The sequence below is a fragment of the Zonotrichia albicollis genome, chromosome 3 (genome assembly GCF_047830755.1).
Source record: "Zonotrichia albicollis isolate bZonAlb1 chromosome 3, bZonAlb1.hap1, whole genome shotgun sequence".
Lineage (NCBI taxonomy): Eukaryota > Metazoa > Chordata > Aves > Passeriformes > Passerellidae > Zonotrichia > Zonotrichia albicollis.
In genome coordinates this window covers 54,091,924-54,110,934 of record NC_133821.1, presented here as the reverse complement: position 1 = coordinate 54,110,934, position 19,011 = coordinate 54,091,924, and the positions used below count along the sequence as shown (strand labels likewise).

The following is a 19,011-nucleotide window of genomic DNA, read 5'->3' as shown; positions in this document are numbered from 1 at the left end:
AGACTAATAGAACTTCTGCTTGCATTGCATTTATCATGGTATTTTCCTCCAAAAATAATATCAACTAAATTCTACATTTTTGGTGCAAATACGTCAATATTTTAAATCAATGTATTTGTATTAGAAAGTACAGTCCATGTAGCAAATGAATGTTGTCTGAAGCTGTCAAAATAGCCATTAAAGGCTGAGGTATATATCATGCTTTCCAAGTCATTACATCATTAAGCTGCCACATATAAGCTCTGGAAACTAATTTTCACTTAGTATTTCTATTCTTTAGTTCATCTAATCAAACTTTTGGGAAAAAGTTCCAAAAAGTCCCTTTTTGCTTTGACACTGTTCCAAGTCACTTAACTCTTACTGCTTCCTCAAGAAAAATGCTACTTTAATCAAAAATGATGTGACAACTGTATAGAGAAAAACAGTTGTTCTCAGTGCCCATTAGGATTCCATTGAAGAAAACTGTCTGAATGAATTATCTAACTGCTACATAAGAAGAAGTAACAGACATTTAACCCTGCCTGATGTTCCCAAACTAAACAAAAACACATAAATATGACCACTAAACTATATTATTACTGCATATTTACATATGCACACACTATAATTCTTTCTGAACTTCATGCTGTTCCAAGACTGTCCTTAAATAATTGCATATTACCCAACTGAACATTCTTCCAACTCCTAACAATTGAGCATACCCAGGCTGCTCATTAACACTGTTGGCTGAGAGACCAGGGAATATGCACATAAAGTACTTTGCTTAAATCTTAGCCAGTATTTAGAAGGTTAAGACCTGCTTCTTAACTATGCTTTCCTTAAGAGGTGTCATTCATTTACTCCTAACACATGAATACACAGAAACTAAAGCAATTTATCCTTCTCCATTGTCCACTGGTTTTGCCTTATAAAGTTAAAAAAAAAAAAAACCACAACAAAAGACAACAACATAACCTCCACTATTTTCATCTCTTCTTTCCTCTTTCTTCTTCTGCACTTAACAAATCTTTTCTTCCTGATTTGCTTCTCTGCTAGCTAGCTCCAAATCACTCTGCATCGTGGCTTTTCTGATTTTATTCACCTCATGCTCTAAGACCATTTCTGGTGTTTTCAGATTTTGTTTTTGTTTTTGTTTTTTTTTTTTACTTTCAAGTCTTCAGAGAAAAAAAATTTCTTTTTATTCTTCTATCTCCCCTATCTCCCCTGTGTCCTCTGTATACAACTCTGCATTTTATGTAAACAAGTACCACCACGTTGACTAAATGTATCTGTATCTTACAATGAGGTAAAGAAATTACAGTGTCCACTGTCACCAAATTACTCTTCATCCTTGATTTTTAACCATGCCATGCAGAATTTCGCCTTAGTAACAAATTAGGATTCTATCATTCACAGTCATTAAAATTCCCTGAAGCAAGAGTAAAAGAAGAAACAGTGTTTTTATCAGCACAAAGAAATTGCACTGATACTTCTTAAAAAGCATAGAAAGGCAGTCAAATAATTGTAAAAAACAGTTTATAGAAAGAGCAGCATTAAATTGACTTTGGAATTCATTCCTGAAACAACCAACCTCTTTTAAGAGCTAACAAGTATAAAATGCTGTTATGAATGTTTTGGAAATGATCCTCAAGCTGTCATTCACTCTCTCCAAGTGTCAGACTGAGATACAGCTTTTCTGGCCAACTGCTTCCTACATGTAGTCTGTAGTTACTACTGCATGTCCAGTTAATGGGCTATTTTGTTCCCAAGCCATAAAACCCCTTTTCTGAAAGTGAGAAAGTCACCTACATTTAAACAGTCTAAGGGGAGAGAAGGACAATTGCCTGATTTACCTCTTACAGGCTGAGAGAAAAATAAAGAGGATTTCCATTTTAAAAAGGTATTATGAGAAGAAAGGAAACTGGCTCAGCACCAACACAGGATCTGGGCTTTAATTTCCTTTAAGACTTTGCTCAAGCCTGACATTATCCACTTCTGGTAAACAAAACATGTGGCTGCCCAAGGTTTCATTTTAAAATCATTTATGTGTGCAATATAGATCCTTATATATAATTGAAAAGGTAAATCACATATGGAGAGCTAAATCTCGTCTTGACATGTATCAAAAATCTTTTAGCCTTTCTTTACTTGGTGTAACACTGGAAAACTCCTTGCACTCAAGTCCACATTCCCTTCTACTCAGCTTCCTCTCTGAGGCAGGTGTTTAGCAGAGAGACACCTACTGAAACATTTGCTGAATAAGAAAACCCACCTCTTCCAACTTAAAAGAAAGGGCTCATTTGCCTTTTTTCCTTGGTGAACAGTGCAGCCATCCCAAGCAAGTGGCATGTAAGGCTGTTACGTATCACACTCTGTAATCACATTTCAGTGGTTTACTCGTTGTAAATAATATGCATGAGTGCTCCAAGGATGAAAATGCTCTTTTGCTGCCAACATTAGTTGTTTAATGATCTGAACAGCAGAAGCTGCCAATTATTGTATTCCATTTTAAAGTGTCATTTAAAGCCAGACTTGTAATTATGATACCTTAGGTATACATTTACAATTTAGCTAGAGAGCTCCAAGAATATAACTCGAGGAGTCCTGGAACCGCTACTGATGATTATACATCAATTTCACCTATGGAAAAATACCATGTGTTTTGCATGTTAATGGTCTACCTCACAGCATCAGCTTTGCCAGTAGTTCCAAACTGTGGAGAGGGACCTGAAGTACATTACACAAGGCATGGGATAGCCATAGTTTAGTTCTGCCAGGCTGGTCACGACTTCAAGGGCTCTACTCAAGCACATGAACAACTTTGCCTAACAAGTGTGTTATGAAGAGGTCAATAACTACTCTCATACACTCCTTAACACTTAATCCTTCTCATCACTTAAAACTTACCTGAAACAGCCAGCATTTTGGCTTCAAGTAGAGCTGGTAGTTGAGTCTCAATATCACTCACTTTCCTCCTCAAAGTACTGCAGAGTTTCTGACTCGTGCAAACCTAAATTGAGGCAGACAGCCATGATATAGAATTCATTCATGTAAAAGTATAAGGCAGTTGAAATGGGGCTTCAAATGTTCTTGGTTAACAGACATGACATAACATCCTGCAGCAAGGTAAAAAAGCTTAATAAAAAGTGATGTCTTTACAGAAACACCCAACATTGAATCAAAATGTCCAGGCTGTGCTACACATTCTATTATTAAAACAGGGAATGGTATTAGCATTAGTTACCTGCATGAAAGAGGACATGTTCCACTACTACATACTGAGGCTGCACACAGAAGAATGGTCATTGTACAAAGTCTGCACAATTTTAGTATTAATAATCATGCTTGAAGTGGAGCACAACTAAACCAGTATTTGGAGATTAAAATTCTATAACATACAATGTGCACTGATTTTTATACAAAATATAAGGTGCTCTGCATTTTAATTGAAAAAAGGCAAAGCAGCCTTTTTTTTCACACAGGCAACAAACAAGGCTATATCAGCTTGATACTGTACTTTGTTTAAGATCAGGACACAGACGACTAGGGTTCAGGCTCCTGACTTTCCCTTGCTCTCTATATCTTTTTAATTGGAGGTCCTTCAACAATCAATATGTCTTGGTATTGAAAACATGGAGAGAGGAAAAAATAGAGAAAAAAATAAAAATGAAATTCAGCTTTTACTGAATTTTAATTTCAGTGAAATTACATTTCAGTGTACATTGTCACCTCAGAAGGAGCTTGTGCACCATGCAAAATTTATACAAGCCCCACATATTCAAAATGTTGGGGTTTACTCCATATTGCATCATTTTGGAAGGAAAGCAAAATGAGCAAACAAAAACCTTTCACTGAACTACGGCAAATCCCTTGTTTTGGAGGCAGATGCCAAACACTTTCTTAAAATAGTAGCTGACACTTAAGAAAACATTTCATTCATTGGAACCAAAACTAAAGCAATAGTCAAGACAGGCACAGGCCAGTTCTGAAATGATGTCACATGAAAGGCAATCTCCAGAGAGAAGTTTCCCTGCCTTCCTTCACTTTTATTTTTCCTTCCTCAAAAACAAGTGCCATGCTTATTAACAGAGGCACAGTTATCACTTTACTTTTTAAAGAGCAAAACTTTATAGTTCTAATGGTTTACCTGTTTGTACAATTAAATTATAATAATTTGTACATAACACTAGCTTTAAATCCTTTTGAATTAATAACACCCTCTTGCTTTGCTGAGATTCTGTTAACTATAAATGGGTCAATTTTTTTTGAGCCAACAGAACTATCCTCCAAGCAGTAACTGTTATTTGTAAAGACTTCAGAGTCATCCTATTAATTTAAAAATACATATGGCTTCTGCACCTACTATAATTTTTTAATTCCCAGATATTTCAGTTTGTTTCAGCACCCCCTTCTGAGTGACTCACCAGCTAATTCAGTTAAAATGTTTTTGAAACCCCAAACCCGTCAGAGGTGAATAAACGTGCCTAAAAAACCCAAAGGCCATTTCTGTCTCCCATCTCCAAAATAAATCTGAAAGTTTTTAATGACTTCTTTCCAAGCAGTACTCTCTCTTTAGGGGCATTGAATGGCTCAGTGAATTGCAATTAGATGGGGAATCTTTCAGCTCCAGGAAAACTGCATGAATATATCCCATGCTGGTAATAAGTTAAAGTCATTATCACTAGACAGCTGTTTGGCAATTATGCAAAATAAGGTGGGATGTTTAATCAGTTTCTAGTGAGCACTGTCCACTTTTTAAGTCCCACTGTCAGAACAAAGCTTGCTGGCACTCTTTATTAAAGGACCAAAATGCAGGGACCGGAGGCAGAAAGGCAGCCCCTCCAACTCGGAGATGATTCTTCTGGAACATGAGATAAGGAGGTTGCTGGGCCCCTGCTTGTATCAATGTCACATGTATTCTGTAGATAAATGAACAACATTAATCTTCAGACCTATCATATGGCATAGTTCAAAAAAACTAAATGAGTAAATGGGAAAGACAAAGAAATATCCCCTAAACTAATGGCACTGCCTCTGAGTTACATCAGGGCTACTCTATAAGCTCCAATCCTTTTCATTTTTTATAATTATTGTATCTTCATAACAGATCCCATTATTCATTACAGTAGCTTATTCAGCCACTAAGGCAAAGTTATTTCCTAGCTAACAAAGATGGTGAACACTCACAGAGCCAGTGTCCTGGGCTCCCAGTGAGCACCATCCTTCTCTAACCAGCCTGACTGCTCTCAGTGACCAGCTCTGCTGTGACCCACACACCAACAAGCTCAAAGTCTAAATGTCTAAAAGTCTAAAAAATCTCCTTCAGTTTCAGCAAAGTGTTTTTGCAGACAAGTATTACTGTATTTATTTTTAAATCCTCTTCAGTGGTTTCTGAGGTTTTTTTAAAGCACGCTTTTTGGTGTTATTTTAAAAGGGTTTTTGTTTAGAAATATACCTTACAAATCTGCATTCAGAGTGAAATAGTACTCAAAAAAGCAGTCTATCTTAAACCAATAGGAAGCTGGTTAGCAAAGATATGAGGAATCAAGATGAAAAACAGCAAAATATCAAAGGAAAGTTTGCCCATTGTCATCCTCTTCCATCTTTCCAGCTTATGATCTTAATCTAAAGCAGCAAAAACAGGGACAAGGACAGCAAGTAAAGCACTGGAATTGACTCTCCAATCATCTCAAGAGAAAAGAAGTTTTGAGTAACCTTCACATTTCTTTAAAACAGCACCTTGGAAAAGATAAACAAACTCTGCTAACACTGCCTAAAGGAAGGAACAGCCTACCTGGTCTCCCACACCTCACAATCTTGCCATTAGTGAAAGCAGATATTAATTTCTGTAGGAAGGTGGTGAATAAGGGGCAGCGCTCCCTTCATTAGCAGGCAGAAGTTAGCTTTTGCAGTCACAGCTGAAAACAAGAGAGAAGAGGCAGAAAAGGCCAGAGAAATGCCAGTGGCACAGGGGTAAAGGATAGACCTTTGACAAAGGAATATTTTCCCCATATAATAAAAAGGTTTAAAAGACCAGCTCTATTTATTTTGAGATGAAAATAACAGGATGAGATGATATGAATAAACTAAATAGGAAATTATTTGGAGGAATCTCACTACATGCTTCCTATTTACATTCTATAACAAATAAAAGTAATCACATAGGACTGGAATAAAATTAAAATAGTATTTTATCTATTGAAAACATAAAGAAAAAAAATCCAAGCTGTGACAAACTACCTCACAGACTTCTCTACTGTAACTCAATGGCTTCAGCTGCTATTGAAAAAGTGTCTAGCTACTATGGTGATAAAATAAAACCTCATGAGACTTCTGGGAAAAGTAAATTCCATACCTTATGCTTTAGCTTGCAAATGGCTTGAAACAATACTTGAAACATCACTTTGAGCTACTTAATGTCTCATTCATTTTAGCAGATGAGCTGTAGGTCAGTTAGAATAATTTTCTTGACCCTTTATTCATAGTCATTTAAAAAATACAGCGGTAATCATTGTTATAGTCTATATTAATTTTCTCAAGATGTGGGTATAAGCAAGGAATAGAGAAAATGAGCTCAAAATAGAGTGGAAGAGAAGAAATGAGTGGTTATGAGATACAGTCTTCAAATTATCTTTTCCACAGTGCACAGTCAAAGCGTTGGCCAAGACAATTAGGAAGAACAGATGATGAAGGACAAAATTTTTACTGATTTTGCTAACTGCTATTAGAGAAAACATGAAAAACAAGTTTATTTCAGAGTATAAATTCATTATTAATCAAAACCCAGAAATATTTTTCATTTCCTGTTTTATATAGATCTATGTGAATTGTCTAGAGTAAATGGATCTTTTTTTCCTAGAGCATTTATGGAGCAACTGGGCCATTCTGAAGTAAAACTTCAGTGTTCTACTTCTTGAAAGGAGCCCATGAAATAAGAAAGATAAAGGAAAAGAATTAACATTTCTAGTTAGAAAGAAAAATTGTGCTAAATAAGCTATATCACTTTTCTTTGTATTTTTAAAGGGTATGAAAATGAGATTGCTAGCTAGATTATTAGTGAAATGGTGGGGAAAAGAGGTACTTCATTTATGCTCTTCCCTTCACACCAACAAAACCAGTTAGACAAGAAAGAGATTCTGCATTAAGAACCAAAGCATTCAGCTGTCACCATAATTTCATGAAGCTGAGGAGTGTGTTCCTGAATAGAGACCTGAGCAAGAGCATGGATTGCTAGTAAAACAGCTGAGAAAAAAGAGATTACTCTATTTGCTTCCTGAAGTATTATAATCCCTGTGGCCTGTTCAAACAAAAAGTTGGGGTGGGCTTTTCAGTATATGTTTCAAAATATTTATGTGCAAAATCTTCTTAGAAGGAGCACCACAAAACCAACTTTCTAAAACAAAGACAACATGCATGCTATGATCTGCTTCTGTAAATATTCTGAAGAACTGAAAACATGTACTTACTTTGGCAGTAGTTTCTTTAATGGACATGCTGTACAACTGTTCTTTCTCTTGAAGGCTAGAAGGAATGAAAATAAAATAGAATAAATAAATAAAATAAAAAAGTTAACCTCTGCTCAACATGGCCTGCTGCACAAGACACATTTTCTTATGGAATTAGAGTGTCAAGCTGACTCATACCAACACAACAGAGTCAATATCAAGACAAAAACTATGCTTCATTAGGGTTGCTGATGACTAACCAACATCACCTTTACAGTTCTTTATTAACAAGTATACAGATTTTACTTGCCCTTTGAAGCACAATTATGATTATTTGTGTAATCACAATACCTAAAGCAAACTGAGAAGTTCCCAGAAATGTCCAGGACTGGTGTTTTGCTGGACCATCATCCAAAACCTGAACACAAAGGCATTTCTCACACAAAGAACTGGCAATTTACAACTCAGTTTTCAGCTCTACCAGAAAAAGTTCAACTACAGTCACTTATTCTCACAGTAATTTTATATGAAATACCACTACTCAGTTTCTTTAGATCCATAAAAACTTACCAAATATTTTCACCGAATTGATGCAACAGTGGGCTGAAATGTGGCAGTGGCATCACCCATGCTTATATGAACAAAATGAAAGGGTTTTTTTCCATATATTAGAAGCATGGAGGCTTCCCACTTTTCTATTATCAGATCTAAAGTAAACCTGTTCTTTTGGCTCTTGCAAATAAATCCACCATTTACATTTTTAACATGAAGTTCAAAAATCCAATCAAATCAAACATCAGGAGTTAGGAGAGAGGTTATTTTTTGCAATTTTTGCTTTAATACTCCCCTCTCTCTGACTTAGGAGGTGTACACTTTTTCTACATTGTTCAATTACTTTATCACACACTATTTTCTTTTCTGTCAAACACCTCAGTTCTGTGTATGTGACAGTCAGCACACTCCATTAGCAGCATCTCAATTTCTCCTCATGCCTTATGTGTTATAAAAACTATTTATTTCATGACTTAGCGTTACTATTTTTTCCCAAACAAGAACTAATGATATATTTCTGAGCTTTTCTCTAGTGTCAGGCATTTAAATATCCAGGCATGTCAGAGACATCACAGGATTTATTTCAGTGATACTCCTGCATGCCAAGGCAGCGTTGTATTAATTTTACAGATGGAAGAAACAAAAGCCACAGTTATTCAGAAAGCACATTATGACTGAGTGCCTGTTTTGACATGCACACAGCCCCTGCTGCCTATGCATTCCTCTTCTGTATGCATTTCAGTTTTCTTTTGAGAACCTGCCCTGATTTTCCAAGCACAGCACTTCCTGAGCCCTAGTTCAAGAGTCAGCATTTTCACGAGCATGAATCCCAAAGCAAGTGAAGTTGGAGTTGCAAACAGCTATTGATCACCTACAGAAAGGCTGGTTGAACCATCCTGGCAAACTGCACACAGGAGTGAAATGGCCTCAGAGACAGAATTCAGAGTATCATTTAATCACATTAATGAGGCACCTATTTGCATTGCTGTCCCTAATACCCTGCTTCAAGGAGCACACATCATTCCTATCTACAGCCCAGCCAGGCCTGTCACCTCATTACCACCCCAGCACCTGTGCAATGAAACAATCAGAAATGCAGCTGCCTACCTATGTAAAAGTGTTTAATGACATTTCTCACAGAGTCTCAAATGTCTCCCTTTTCTACAGCAATATATGTGCAAAACACAAAGTATTGCTGGTGTAATGATGCCATTATCAGCTCCCTGCTTGCCTCTGGGCATGCCAGACAGAATGAACTATTTAGCCACTTCTTTTCTTATGCTTTGGAGCTCGCAGTTACTTTCAGCATCCCCCACAATTGGCATCTGAGCTGGTCAGGTTATGTAAAAAAAAATATAGGCTTTGTGTACAGATGTCAAGGGGTAGCAGCAAGGCTGCAGTGTGTAATTGAATGAATACTGGGTGACTGACCCAATTGTACTGAAAATGCCTCAAAATTCACCTCTAAAGACCTAGGCCATAATAAAATATAAAGTGCAGTTTTAGCCAGAAGAACAACAGTATATAGATGGCAACTCTAACAAACATCTTCTGTGTGCTCTTCCTCTCATCTGTTTCCTTTCCTCACAGAAAGCCCCCCTCAGGTTCATACATTTCACTGCTCTGCATAATTCACACAGCTAACAGGAAAAGAGATCAATTTTTAACCTCTTTTGAAGCAATGCATTCAAAACAGCATGGCAAACTAGGACCGAGTTGTCAAATCTGCACTGCTAACAATGATGCACAAACCCATGAGGACTTTCAGGACCAGGTGCTGAGTGGGAAAAAACATTCTCCCTATACCCAGATTTCTTTTTCATGAGTCTCTAACAAGCCACTAAAAAATAAATAAGGAATCAAATGCTGCCACTGCTATGACAGCGAAACTACGGCTTTAAGATAATTTTGTGGAACTACAGTTTTAATGGAATTTTATATTAATCTGACCAATATCAATAAAGGATATCATTAGTAAGTAATTCATCTGACCCAAGCTAGTGATAGCTGGATTAACCAGAAACTCAAATCTAAAGATCCTTCTGTTACAGATAACAGCATTCACATAGACTCTTACAAGTGCATTTGTTTTATTTATGGCACGAATTTTCTGTTTCAAATCCTTGTTAGCCTTCAGAGTGATACCAGAGGAATCCCCTACCCCTTGCAGAGACTAGCCCTTCATACAACGCACACACAGCAATCAAAACCATGTAGGAACCAGCCATCGTTACCAACTACAAACTGCTTTTAACTACATTTATTCCCAGGTTGTTTTCTTCTACCACAAAACACTGTCACAGAGAAGCCCCTCACAAGCTTTCCAATTAACTGACAAGGTAATGACCCACAAGAGCAACCAGGCAGTCAATACTGATTCATTCTACCAACAAAGAGCTTTAACCGCCATGATCTATTACATGTGACTTGAACCAGAAACAGCATTTTCTTTTAAAACCACCCTGGAGCATCATATTTCATTTTAAGAGGGGTATTCTGTCTGCTTAAAAGCTGCTTTAGGTATTACTACAAGGGTAAACGACTTTAGAAAGAGCTCTTTGGAATAACACAAAATTCTTGCCTGGGAAGGCATCCATAGTTTTGACTCATTGCTATTCTTCTCTGACAGAACAGCTAATCAAGAGTTTGACAGCTTCTCCTCACAGTCTTAGCAATCCATTATGAGGACCATTTAGAACTTACTTCTCAAATTCATTATAAGCTAACTCTATCACAGAGAAAGCAAAATTCTTGACCCAGCTGATGCAAGGACTAGAGCAAGACAGGAATTCAATTAACACAAATTTAACTGACTAAATATGAAGGAAAAGAAAGGTTTTTAACACTTGCAGAATCCACAGCAATCTATACCTCAGTATATCTTCATTCATGTAGATGGCCATACAGGCCTTTCATTTGAATGACATGCCATGGGCTTACAGACATTGGGATCCATTAGAAGGAAAGAAGAACAGGAATGTACACATGCTACGTCCCAGAGTATCGCTGTAGACAGGCTAGACTAGAACAGGAAAGCAGGAGCTGAGGGATTATGTAATTTTTGGATGACACATGAAGCAATACTTTAGCAAAGCACAGACTTTGGCTGGAGAACTGTAGGAGGGTGTGGAAATGCTGCATGCTCAGGAACTGAAGTTGATCTGGCACGTAACAACAGATTATGGGAAAAATTTTAAGATTCAAATACTTCAGGCAGTACCCTTTAAGTACCTCATTTTACTGATATTAAAGAGTTGCTACTAAATATATTTAATTGTAATAACACAGTTGGAACCTGCTGAGATGATGATGTTCATAATTGGGAATGGTGTTCAGGCAAAATAAAGGAAGACATTTCAATGCAATAGGGGACAGAAGGAAGAATAAGAATCAAGTGGTCGGGCTCCCGCATTCCTCACTCTATCACACCTTCCCACATTACCACAGAGGACATTATGTGTCACGATATAATAGAAAATGCTTAAAATGCCTTTTAAAGAATCTTCTGAGAAGTCTAAATTTGCATGCAGGAATTACAGACAGACACCGTGGAAGTGGCTTTGTTCAAAGGAAGGCTAACTAGCACAATACTGGGAAGAATGGCTGTCTCCAAAAGGAAGGCATGTTTCTGAATGTCTTTCCTTCCACTATGCTAGTATACTTCCCTTTGCATACCAAGCTATTATGTATCTACGTTTTGCTTCCTAAGAAAAAATTCAAAGAATGTAAATGGGCAAAAGGCAATTCATGCTGTTCTCCATATTCAATATGTATAAATATACACACTGCTTAAACAGAAACAGTTCCTGTATTAATAATAAAATTTTTATACAGCAACAAAAAGCACAGTCAGAATTTACTTTTGTATCCACACAACAGAACATGCCACACACAGGGTACTGATATAAAACAAATAAATCTTGTACTAAAAATTCTTATTTTTCATAGAGAAATTAGGCTGCCATCTCTGATCCCTTCCTGAACACACTGAAAGACAAGTAAAAAGTCCTTTAACAGCAAGTATTCTCCTTTACATTACTGTCACCTAAAAAATTATTATAGATCTTGTCATTACACTCTCAATCTCCACACCACAATACAGTGCTTAAGCAAAAAGCACTTTAATTTCTTTAAAACTAAGCACAAGTCAGAACAATTTAAAATTACCCATATTTGAATTTCTAATTCAAGAACAACAGCCTAGAAGCCCACGCTCAGATTGTATGCAAAAAGCACGATGGGCTGAACCCTCAATTCACATGAATATGTATTTCCTTCTAGATAAAAATCAGCAAATTTAAACAATTTACAGTTTGAATTTGGCCCAGAGTAATGAGACTGCCAGCAAACAATAAGGTTACTGTGATCATTCTCATGATCACAACTGCAGGGACCATGGCTTTTACAGCTTTATGTCTTCTAACACGATTCTTGCTCCAATTCTGAAGTCACAAGAAGCTATACTCTCTTAGAAGATAAAAATATATAAACCAAGCCCTACACTTGTAATCTTGCTTTTAACAACAAACAGAAGCTGACCTTCAAAAAAAAAGCTTTTGTCCAGACCCTTGCAAAAAAAAAAAACAATCACAAGTGCCACTTGGGGAACCTTTGGTGTAAATGTCTGCTACAGTCTACATCAAGGCAAAATTCCACCAAAAGTCTTCAGTATATGGACTTCACTGTGCTTTTAGGGAATAAATCCACAATATAAAACCAAATCAATCAATAGTTTCCTTGTGATTTTATAGTTCCCTCAATGGGCATATCTCAGAAAGTTTTGAAAACAGCTCATAAAAAAAGAGCTTTGAACAAAGCTATATTTAACAAGAGACATCTTTAAGCTAGACATGTACAACTAGGACTAAAGAAAAAAAAAAAAAAGAAGAAAAAAGGAAGAAAAAATATACTTGTTTCCAGAGTTTTCTTGAGGAAAACCAACAGATTATTATTTACAGATACCATGGGCAGATTTTAGACCTACAGGGCATTGCTGGCCCTACACTTCTTCTCAATCAGGGACATTCAGGGCTAGAATGCATTAAATGCACAAATGTAAACCATCACTTTTTGTTCTCTTTTGAAACTCTTTACCACAAAGTTTGATTCTACCTAATCAAGAAAGAAATGAGATAACAAGATTTTCATTCCATGTGATTGTCTCATAAGGCTGTCTGGGCTACACATCTGACTATCACCATACCGAGAAAGCAATTTTTCAGTCAAGCATGTAAATTCCTTTTCGTCTTTGTGCAATGATCCATGGGACTTAAAACAATGGCATTTTCACAGCAGCATATCTTTTTAATGGGAAGTAAAACCACTCTTTAAACCTAAGTCAGGGTTTTCCAAATAAACTCTTTTTTTTCTTCAATACTGCAGCCCAGAGAAAACTTCTATATGATGACAGAACTAGTTAAAAAAAATATAAAAATAGAAAATTTCTGCTCAGCTGATGTGGTAAAGATCCAATTTCTTTATCTAAACCTGAAAGTGCTCTTGAGGAAAGGACTTGGACATTAAATACAAGGAGAGAAAAGTTGTGTTTAACTCGTAATAAAAATGAAATTTCTGGCAGCTGCAAGGACTAGTCACCTGAATTAGAAGTAAAATGCAAAGTCTCACCTTGGAAAACTTCCAACCTCAAAAATTAATCTGATCTGAGACAACAACTATCAAGAGATGTACTTTAAGGTACAGGAGCATCACACTTTCTGCACATTTTCAATCTACAAAGTTCTCAAAGGAATATGAATGAGAACCTGAAATTATGCACCTACCTCTGAGTGATCAGAGCGCTAGCTTTTCTTCTTTTTGAAGAAGAGCAATTTGCTCTTTTTCAAGCTATCATCTGCAGAGCAGTATTTCTTCACTGCTGCTATACATCAAGGATTGCTCTAATACATGTGCTACCCCACTCAGAATTTTTCAAGAGTCAGAACTGGAAATACACTTTCTCAAAGTTTGCATAACCTCAGCTCACCAATAGGGTTTCTCACTGATTCATGGGTTGCTCAGTGACTGTATTTCCCTTTGTCAACTCTCAAAGACTTACACCTATAGGAAGTGTACTTTAAAAACTCATGATCCTGCCCAGCTCTTGCATACATAAGAACTCTAAACAGAGTTAACTCTTATTTGCTGAGTGCTGCCAGACAACAGCCCCAGTTAGGAGACATGAAGAAAAATCAGGGCATTGGATGACACTTCACAATTTTTTTATAAGAATAATTAATAAAGTGCTTTCTTAAATGCCAGCAATACAAAGACAGAGGCAGAATCTCAGTATGGTTTTGGAGTTTTTACATAAAACCACTCCAGCAGAAACTATCAGTTCACAGACACCTGAAGATACTGCTGGCATCTTTAATCATCACAACAAGCTCTATTTTTATTGCCATGTATCGAGAAATCTTCTGGTCTATAAAACACCGTTCAGGCAGCCAAACCAGCTGGCTGTTTCAACCAACCAAACCATTCATATGTTGCTGGGTTTCCCACCACTCTTCTGCCAGCTGATGCTGCAGGGCAGTTGAAGCAGTTGTTGCTTCAGCTGCTATCAGGAACAGGAGCATCAGAATGAGAACAAAGGGACAATCAAACAGCTATCTACAGGAGCAGTTCATCACATCCTAACTAACAGTTTCCCCAGATTTTCTGACATATCAGTATATCCCCATTCTTCTGCTACATCTGTCTGGACTGCACAAAAACTAGAGCTTGCCCACAGCAGCTGCAATTATTCTCCTAAGAATAACATCCATTTTATTTCACTGACTGAAAGGGTCTGTCCCTGGATATAGTTGCTAGCTGTTTCTCTTCATTATATACAGACTAATTTAGTATCACACATTGATTGAGACAGCTGGTCATTTTTCCCTGAAGAGAAGTAAATCTCATTGTGCACATACCCAGAGGAATCAGCACATATGTGGCCTGGGCTTTATAGGCTGCTATGTCCCACTGGATGCTGTTCAAGCAAGCAGGAGGAACCAGATGCTCAGCAGGGAAAACCAGATTCCTCATTACACCATACACGTGAGCACTCAAGCAAGTGTTACTTATCCTTCTGCTGCGACTTTTTCCTTCTATAACACTGCTTGGAAAGACAAAATACTGCCTTTAAGATTGCTCCAAAACAATTCAGGTTGACAGCAATGGCTCTGCCTTCCACATTGGAAGACTGGCTCTTTCCTTTTCCTGCTCTGTTTTTAATCTCCCCTGTTCTTCCCAGGGAAGGCCAGTGCCTACGGTATGGGAGTAGACTTTGCAGAAGTCCTTTTCCCTCCCTCCAACGGGGGTCCCCCTCTCCTCCTCCAGTGGGATCAGAATCATTATGAACTTCTGAACCACATCTGCACCTTCACAGAAAGCAAATTCACATCATGTACCACAGCACAGACACTTTATGGCACACAGTTCCTCCTAGATTTACTGCCACAAGAAAGGGGAAAAAAGCCACTTGCCCATGAACTCTACTCCTAGGCAAAGAACAAAGGAATTAAATTAATCCTAGACAGACAAAATTGAGAGGAAAACACCTACCTATCCATCCATCCATCTATCTGAAAGATGAACCTTCCTAATCAGTTAGTTCACTCTCTTCTTTCACCTATGACTCATCTTAGCCTCACACAAAAGACTGTAGCCAAATACTTTGAGAAAGCAGAGATGATGGCCTTGTCAAAGACAAATCCAGGTATGGGACTACATATGAGACAGTCTTATTATCGAGGCTCAAGCCAGATCATGGCATGATAAGAAATTGGGAGTTCCTCTGGAATGGCTATTACAAAGACCCAAAGGGACTCAGGTGGGCCTTTGGGATAGTGGCTGTAGAGGCAGAGGACATTAGCAGTTGAACAGCTTGCCTGGACTATCAGAAAACCCATCTGCAGTAGGACTCCTGAAGGTGGAAGAGCAACGAGTGCCAATTGCCACCTTGACAGTGCACCACCGGAAGTATAGGATGAATTGAGATGCTGCGATCCCCATCCACAAAATGATCCGTGAGCTGGAGAGTCAAGGGGTGGTCAGCAAGACCCACTCACCCTTTAACAGTCCCATCTGGCCTGTGCATAAGTCTGACAGAGAATGGAGACTGACAGTGCACTATCGTGGCTTGAATGAAGTGACTCCACCGCTGAGCGCTGCTGTGCCGGACATGCTGGAACTCCAGTACGAGCTGGAGTCCAAGGCAGCAAGGTGGTACGCCACTATAGATATTGCCAATGCATTTTTCTCCATTCCTCTGGCAGCAGAATGAAGGCCTCAGTTTGCTTTCACCTGGAGAGGCATGCAGTACACCTGGAACCGACTGCCCCAGGGGTGGAAGCACAGCCCCACCATCTGCCATGGACTGATCCAGACGGCACTGGAAAAGGGTGAGGCTCCAGAACACCTGCAGTATACTGATGACATCACTGTGTGGGGGAACACAGCAATGGAAGTATTTGAGACAGGAGAGAGGATCACCCAGATTCTGATAGAAGCCGGCTTCACCACCAAGAAGAGCAAAGTCAAGGGACCTGCCTGAGAAATCCAGTTCCTGGGAGTAAAGTGGCAAGACAGATGGAGTCAGATTCCCACTGAGGTCATCAACAAGATCACCACAATGTCTCCACCAACCAGCAAGAAGGAAACACAAGCTTTCCTAGGTGCCATAGGTTTTTGGAGAATGCACGTTCCTGAGTACAGCCAGATTGTGAGCCCTCTCTCTACCTAGTTACCTACAAGAAGAACACTTTCCAGTGGGGCCCTGAACAGCAGCAAGCAGTCTCTCCCAATGACAAAACACAACAGCCCGTTCTAAATCCTACTTTCCTAAGTTTGTATGTGAAACTATGTTGAAGTCTTTTTTCCAACTTTACTCAAGTAAACCAAGTTCTCTAAAAAAATTCCACCTTTTGTCTTTATCAGGCTTTGTCCTCAAATGTAGTTGATGAATACTTGGAGTATACTCCAACAATTATGATTTACACCCCCCCTGAGTACTTGTACTTAATTTCAAATTGATCTTTCTCAAATGAACTCCAGGTGTCAAAAAAGCAGAGTGAACTGGCTGCATAAATGTTCAAGTTCAGTTCCTTGCACCACTGGCCACCCTCTAATAACTAATACACATAAAAGAGAATTTCCTTATCTTCAGATGCTCCCACAAACCCACCATAGAACAAATGCCTACTAATCAAAAATTGTTCCATGTGAAGAAGAGGTGGAGCATTCTAATATTTTGAAAGGTACATAATTTAATTTCTTTCAACCAGCAATCAGTGCCCAGACAATAGTCCAGATGGAACAGTGCAATTTATTTTAAGAATGGCATGCTGTAAGAACACATGCATCTGCAGATATGGATAAAACAAAGAAACTGCAAAATGAAAATAAAAATGAACTGAAGTAAAACAGATTTCCCTAGTCGGTGTTGTGAAATGGAAAGAAACAAATAAAGGAACTAACAGATATTGAAGTGAATAGGTCAAATAATTAATATGGTCTTCTTTTATAATTAGAAAATGCAAGTTACACCAGCTAAAAACACGTATTTCTGAAATGGTGTCCAGTAGCGAATATGAAAATTATATATTTGGATACTTTTTGCAATCTCCAGAATCAAGTACTTCATGCTGAAACACCCAGGCCCATTTTCCTCTGATTTCAGTGTGTTGTCTTCAGTTAAAACACCGGCACGTGTCACAGTGCACATAGCACCAGCTGCTCCCACCTTTTAAACACATCTCCACGCAAACTCATTCAAGTGAACTGAGCTTTTGCCCTGCAATTTCCCATTTTAAAATAATTATTATACCCTTTAGCTTACCAAGAGCAATTAAGCCTGTCTGGATGAGCAAAATGACCACATTCTGCAGTCTCAACCTTAGTGAGAATTCCCTGTCAAAACATTCTTGTTTGCCCATTAGCCAGCAGGTTTGAACCGTGTCTTCCAACAGCCCTCAAGTAAGGTCCCAGGGTAATGTGCCTAACATTTCTTAATTCTTCAAACTCAAAGCATGCTTTAGGTATTGACAAAGCCTCTTTGTATTTAAAAAGTTCAGCACATATCAAAGATAAGGCAAAACAAAGAACACTCCTGAAAAAATAACAACACTTGACAAGAAAAATAAGCTTAGAACCAATGCTCATCCCAGTGTTGTATTTGACTTGCTCTTTTCCTCCTTCACACAGAAGGGCAATTACTTGAGCAAGTATTCTTTGTTTAATATACCCTCTCGGGTTGCTGGAAGTTTGCTTCAATATATTGAATATTTTTTTATCTTTTAGTGAGCTGCAAGCCACCAAATACAATTCATTACAGCACAGATTGTCTTAAGAGATGCTTCACACTAGCCCTGCCTGTGTTACTCCAGTGCTGAATGCAATTCATGTAGTCAACAAATAATTATGCAAAAGCACTATAGCAGTACTCTACTGACAAGCACAATGTTGCTAGAATAAATACAGAGTATCTTGCAGCCCAACAGTGAGGGGTTTGTATTAATTCACTGTCCATTGATACTGAACTTTCTACATAATCACTGATCTCTAGCACATGTGCATGAGTAATAGCTTAATTTCTCACACAGATAGCTCTAAATTTAGATAACTTTTTTTTCTCCTCTGCAACTATTCCTAAAATCAAATGCACATTTCCAGAAAAACCTCTTTCAGATTAACTATGCCAAGACTTTGGAATTTAAAACTAATATGTTGAACTAGCATCAACAAAGTATGTAAACCTGTCACCTAATAAACAATACTTCTTCCACAAGTACTGATTTAGAATAAGCCAATTCAAGTTGCAATCATGGAAATTCTGGAAAGACAAAGGAAAAAGAGTTTACAGCAAGGGTGGTGAAATGCAGGACGCAAAATATCCGTCTTTGAAGATATACAAAACTCGGAGAGATAGGACACTGAGCAACTTGATCTCACCAGGAAATTGTAGCCTCACTTGGAGAAGTTTAAACAAGATAATCCCCTAAATTACTGTCTAACTATATGACAATCTGGGGGATGCCCATAGGCACACAGGAAT

General features: G+C 38.0%; 1 protein-coding gene across 6 annotated transcripts in view; it reads right to left on the bottom strand.

Annotated features, from left to right (window-relative positions):
* DISC1 (DISC1 scaffold protein) overlaps window positions 1-19,011 on the bottom strand; it is a 189,461-nt gene that overhangs the window by 106,720 nt on the left and 63,730 nt on the right. For all 6 annotated transcript variants that reach the window (XR_012579569.1, XM_074537482.1, XM_074537478.1 and 3 more), the window contains 2 exons: window positions 7,446-7,500; window positions 2,887-2,989 (listed from right to left, as the gene is read on the bottom strand). Coding sequence is in view for 5 of the 6 variants with exons in the window: in XM_074537482.1 (XP_074393583.1) it covers window positions 2,887-2,989; window positions 7,446-7,500 (158 nt within the window). In the remaining variant the exon portion in view is untranslated. The remainder of the gene's footprint in view (window positions 1-2,886; window positions 2,990-7,445; window positions 7,501-19,011) is intronic.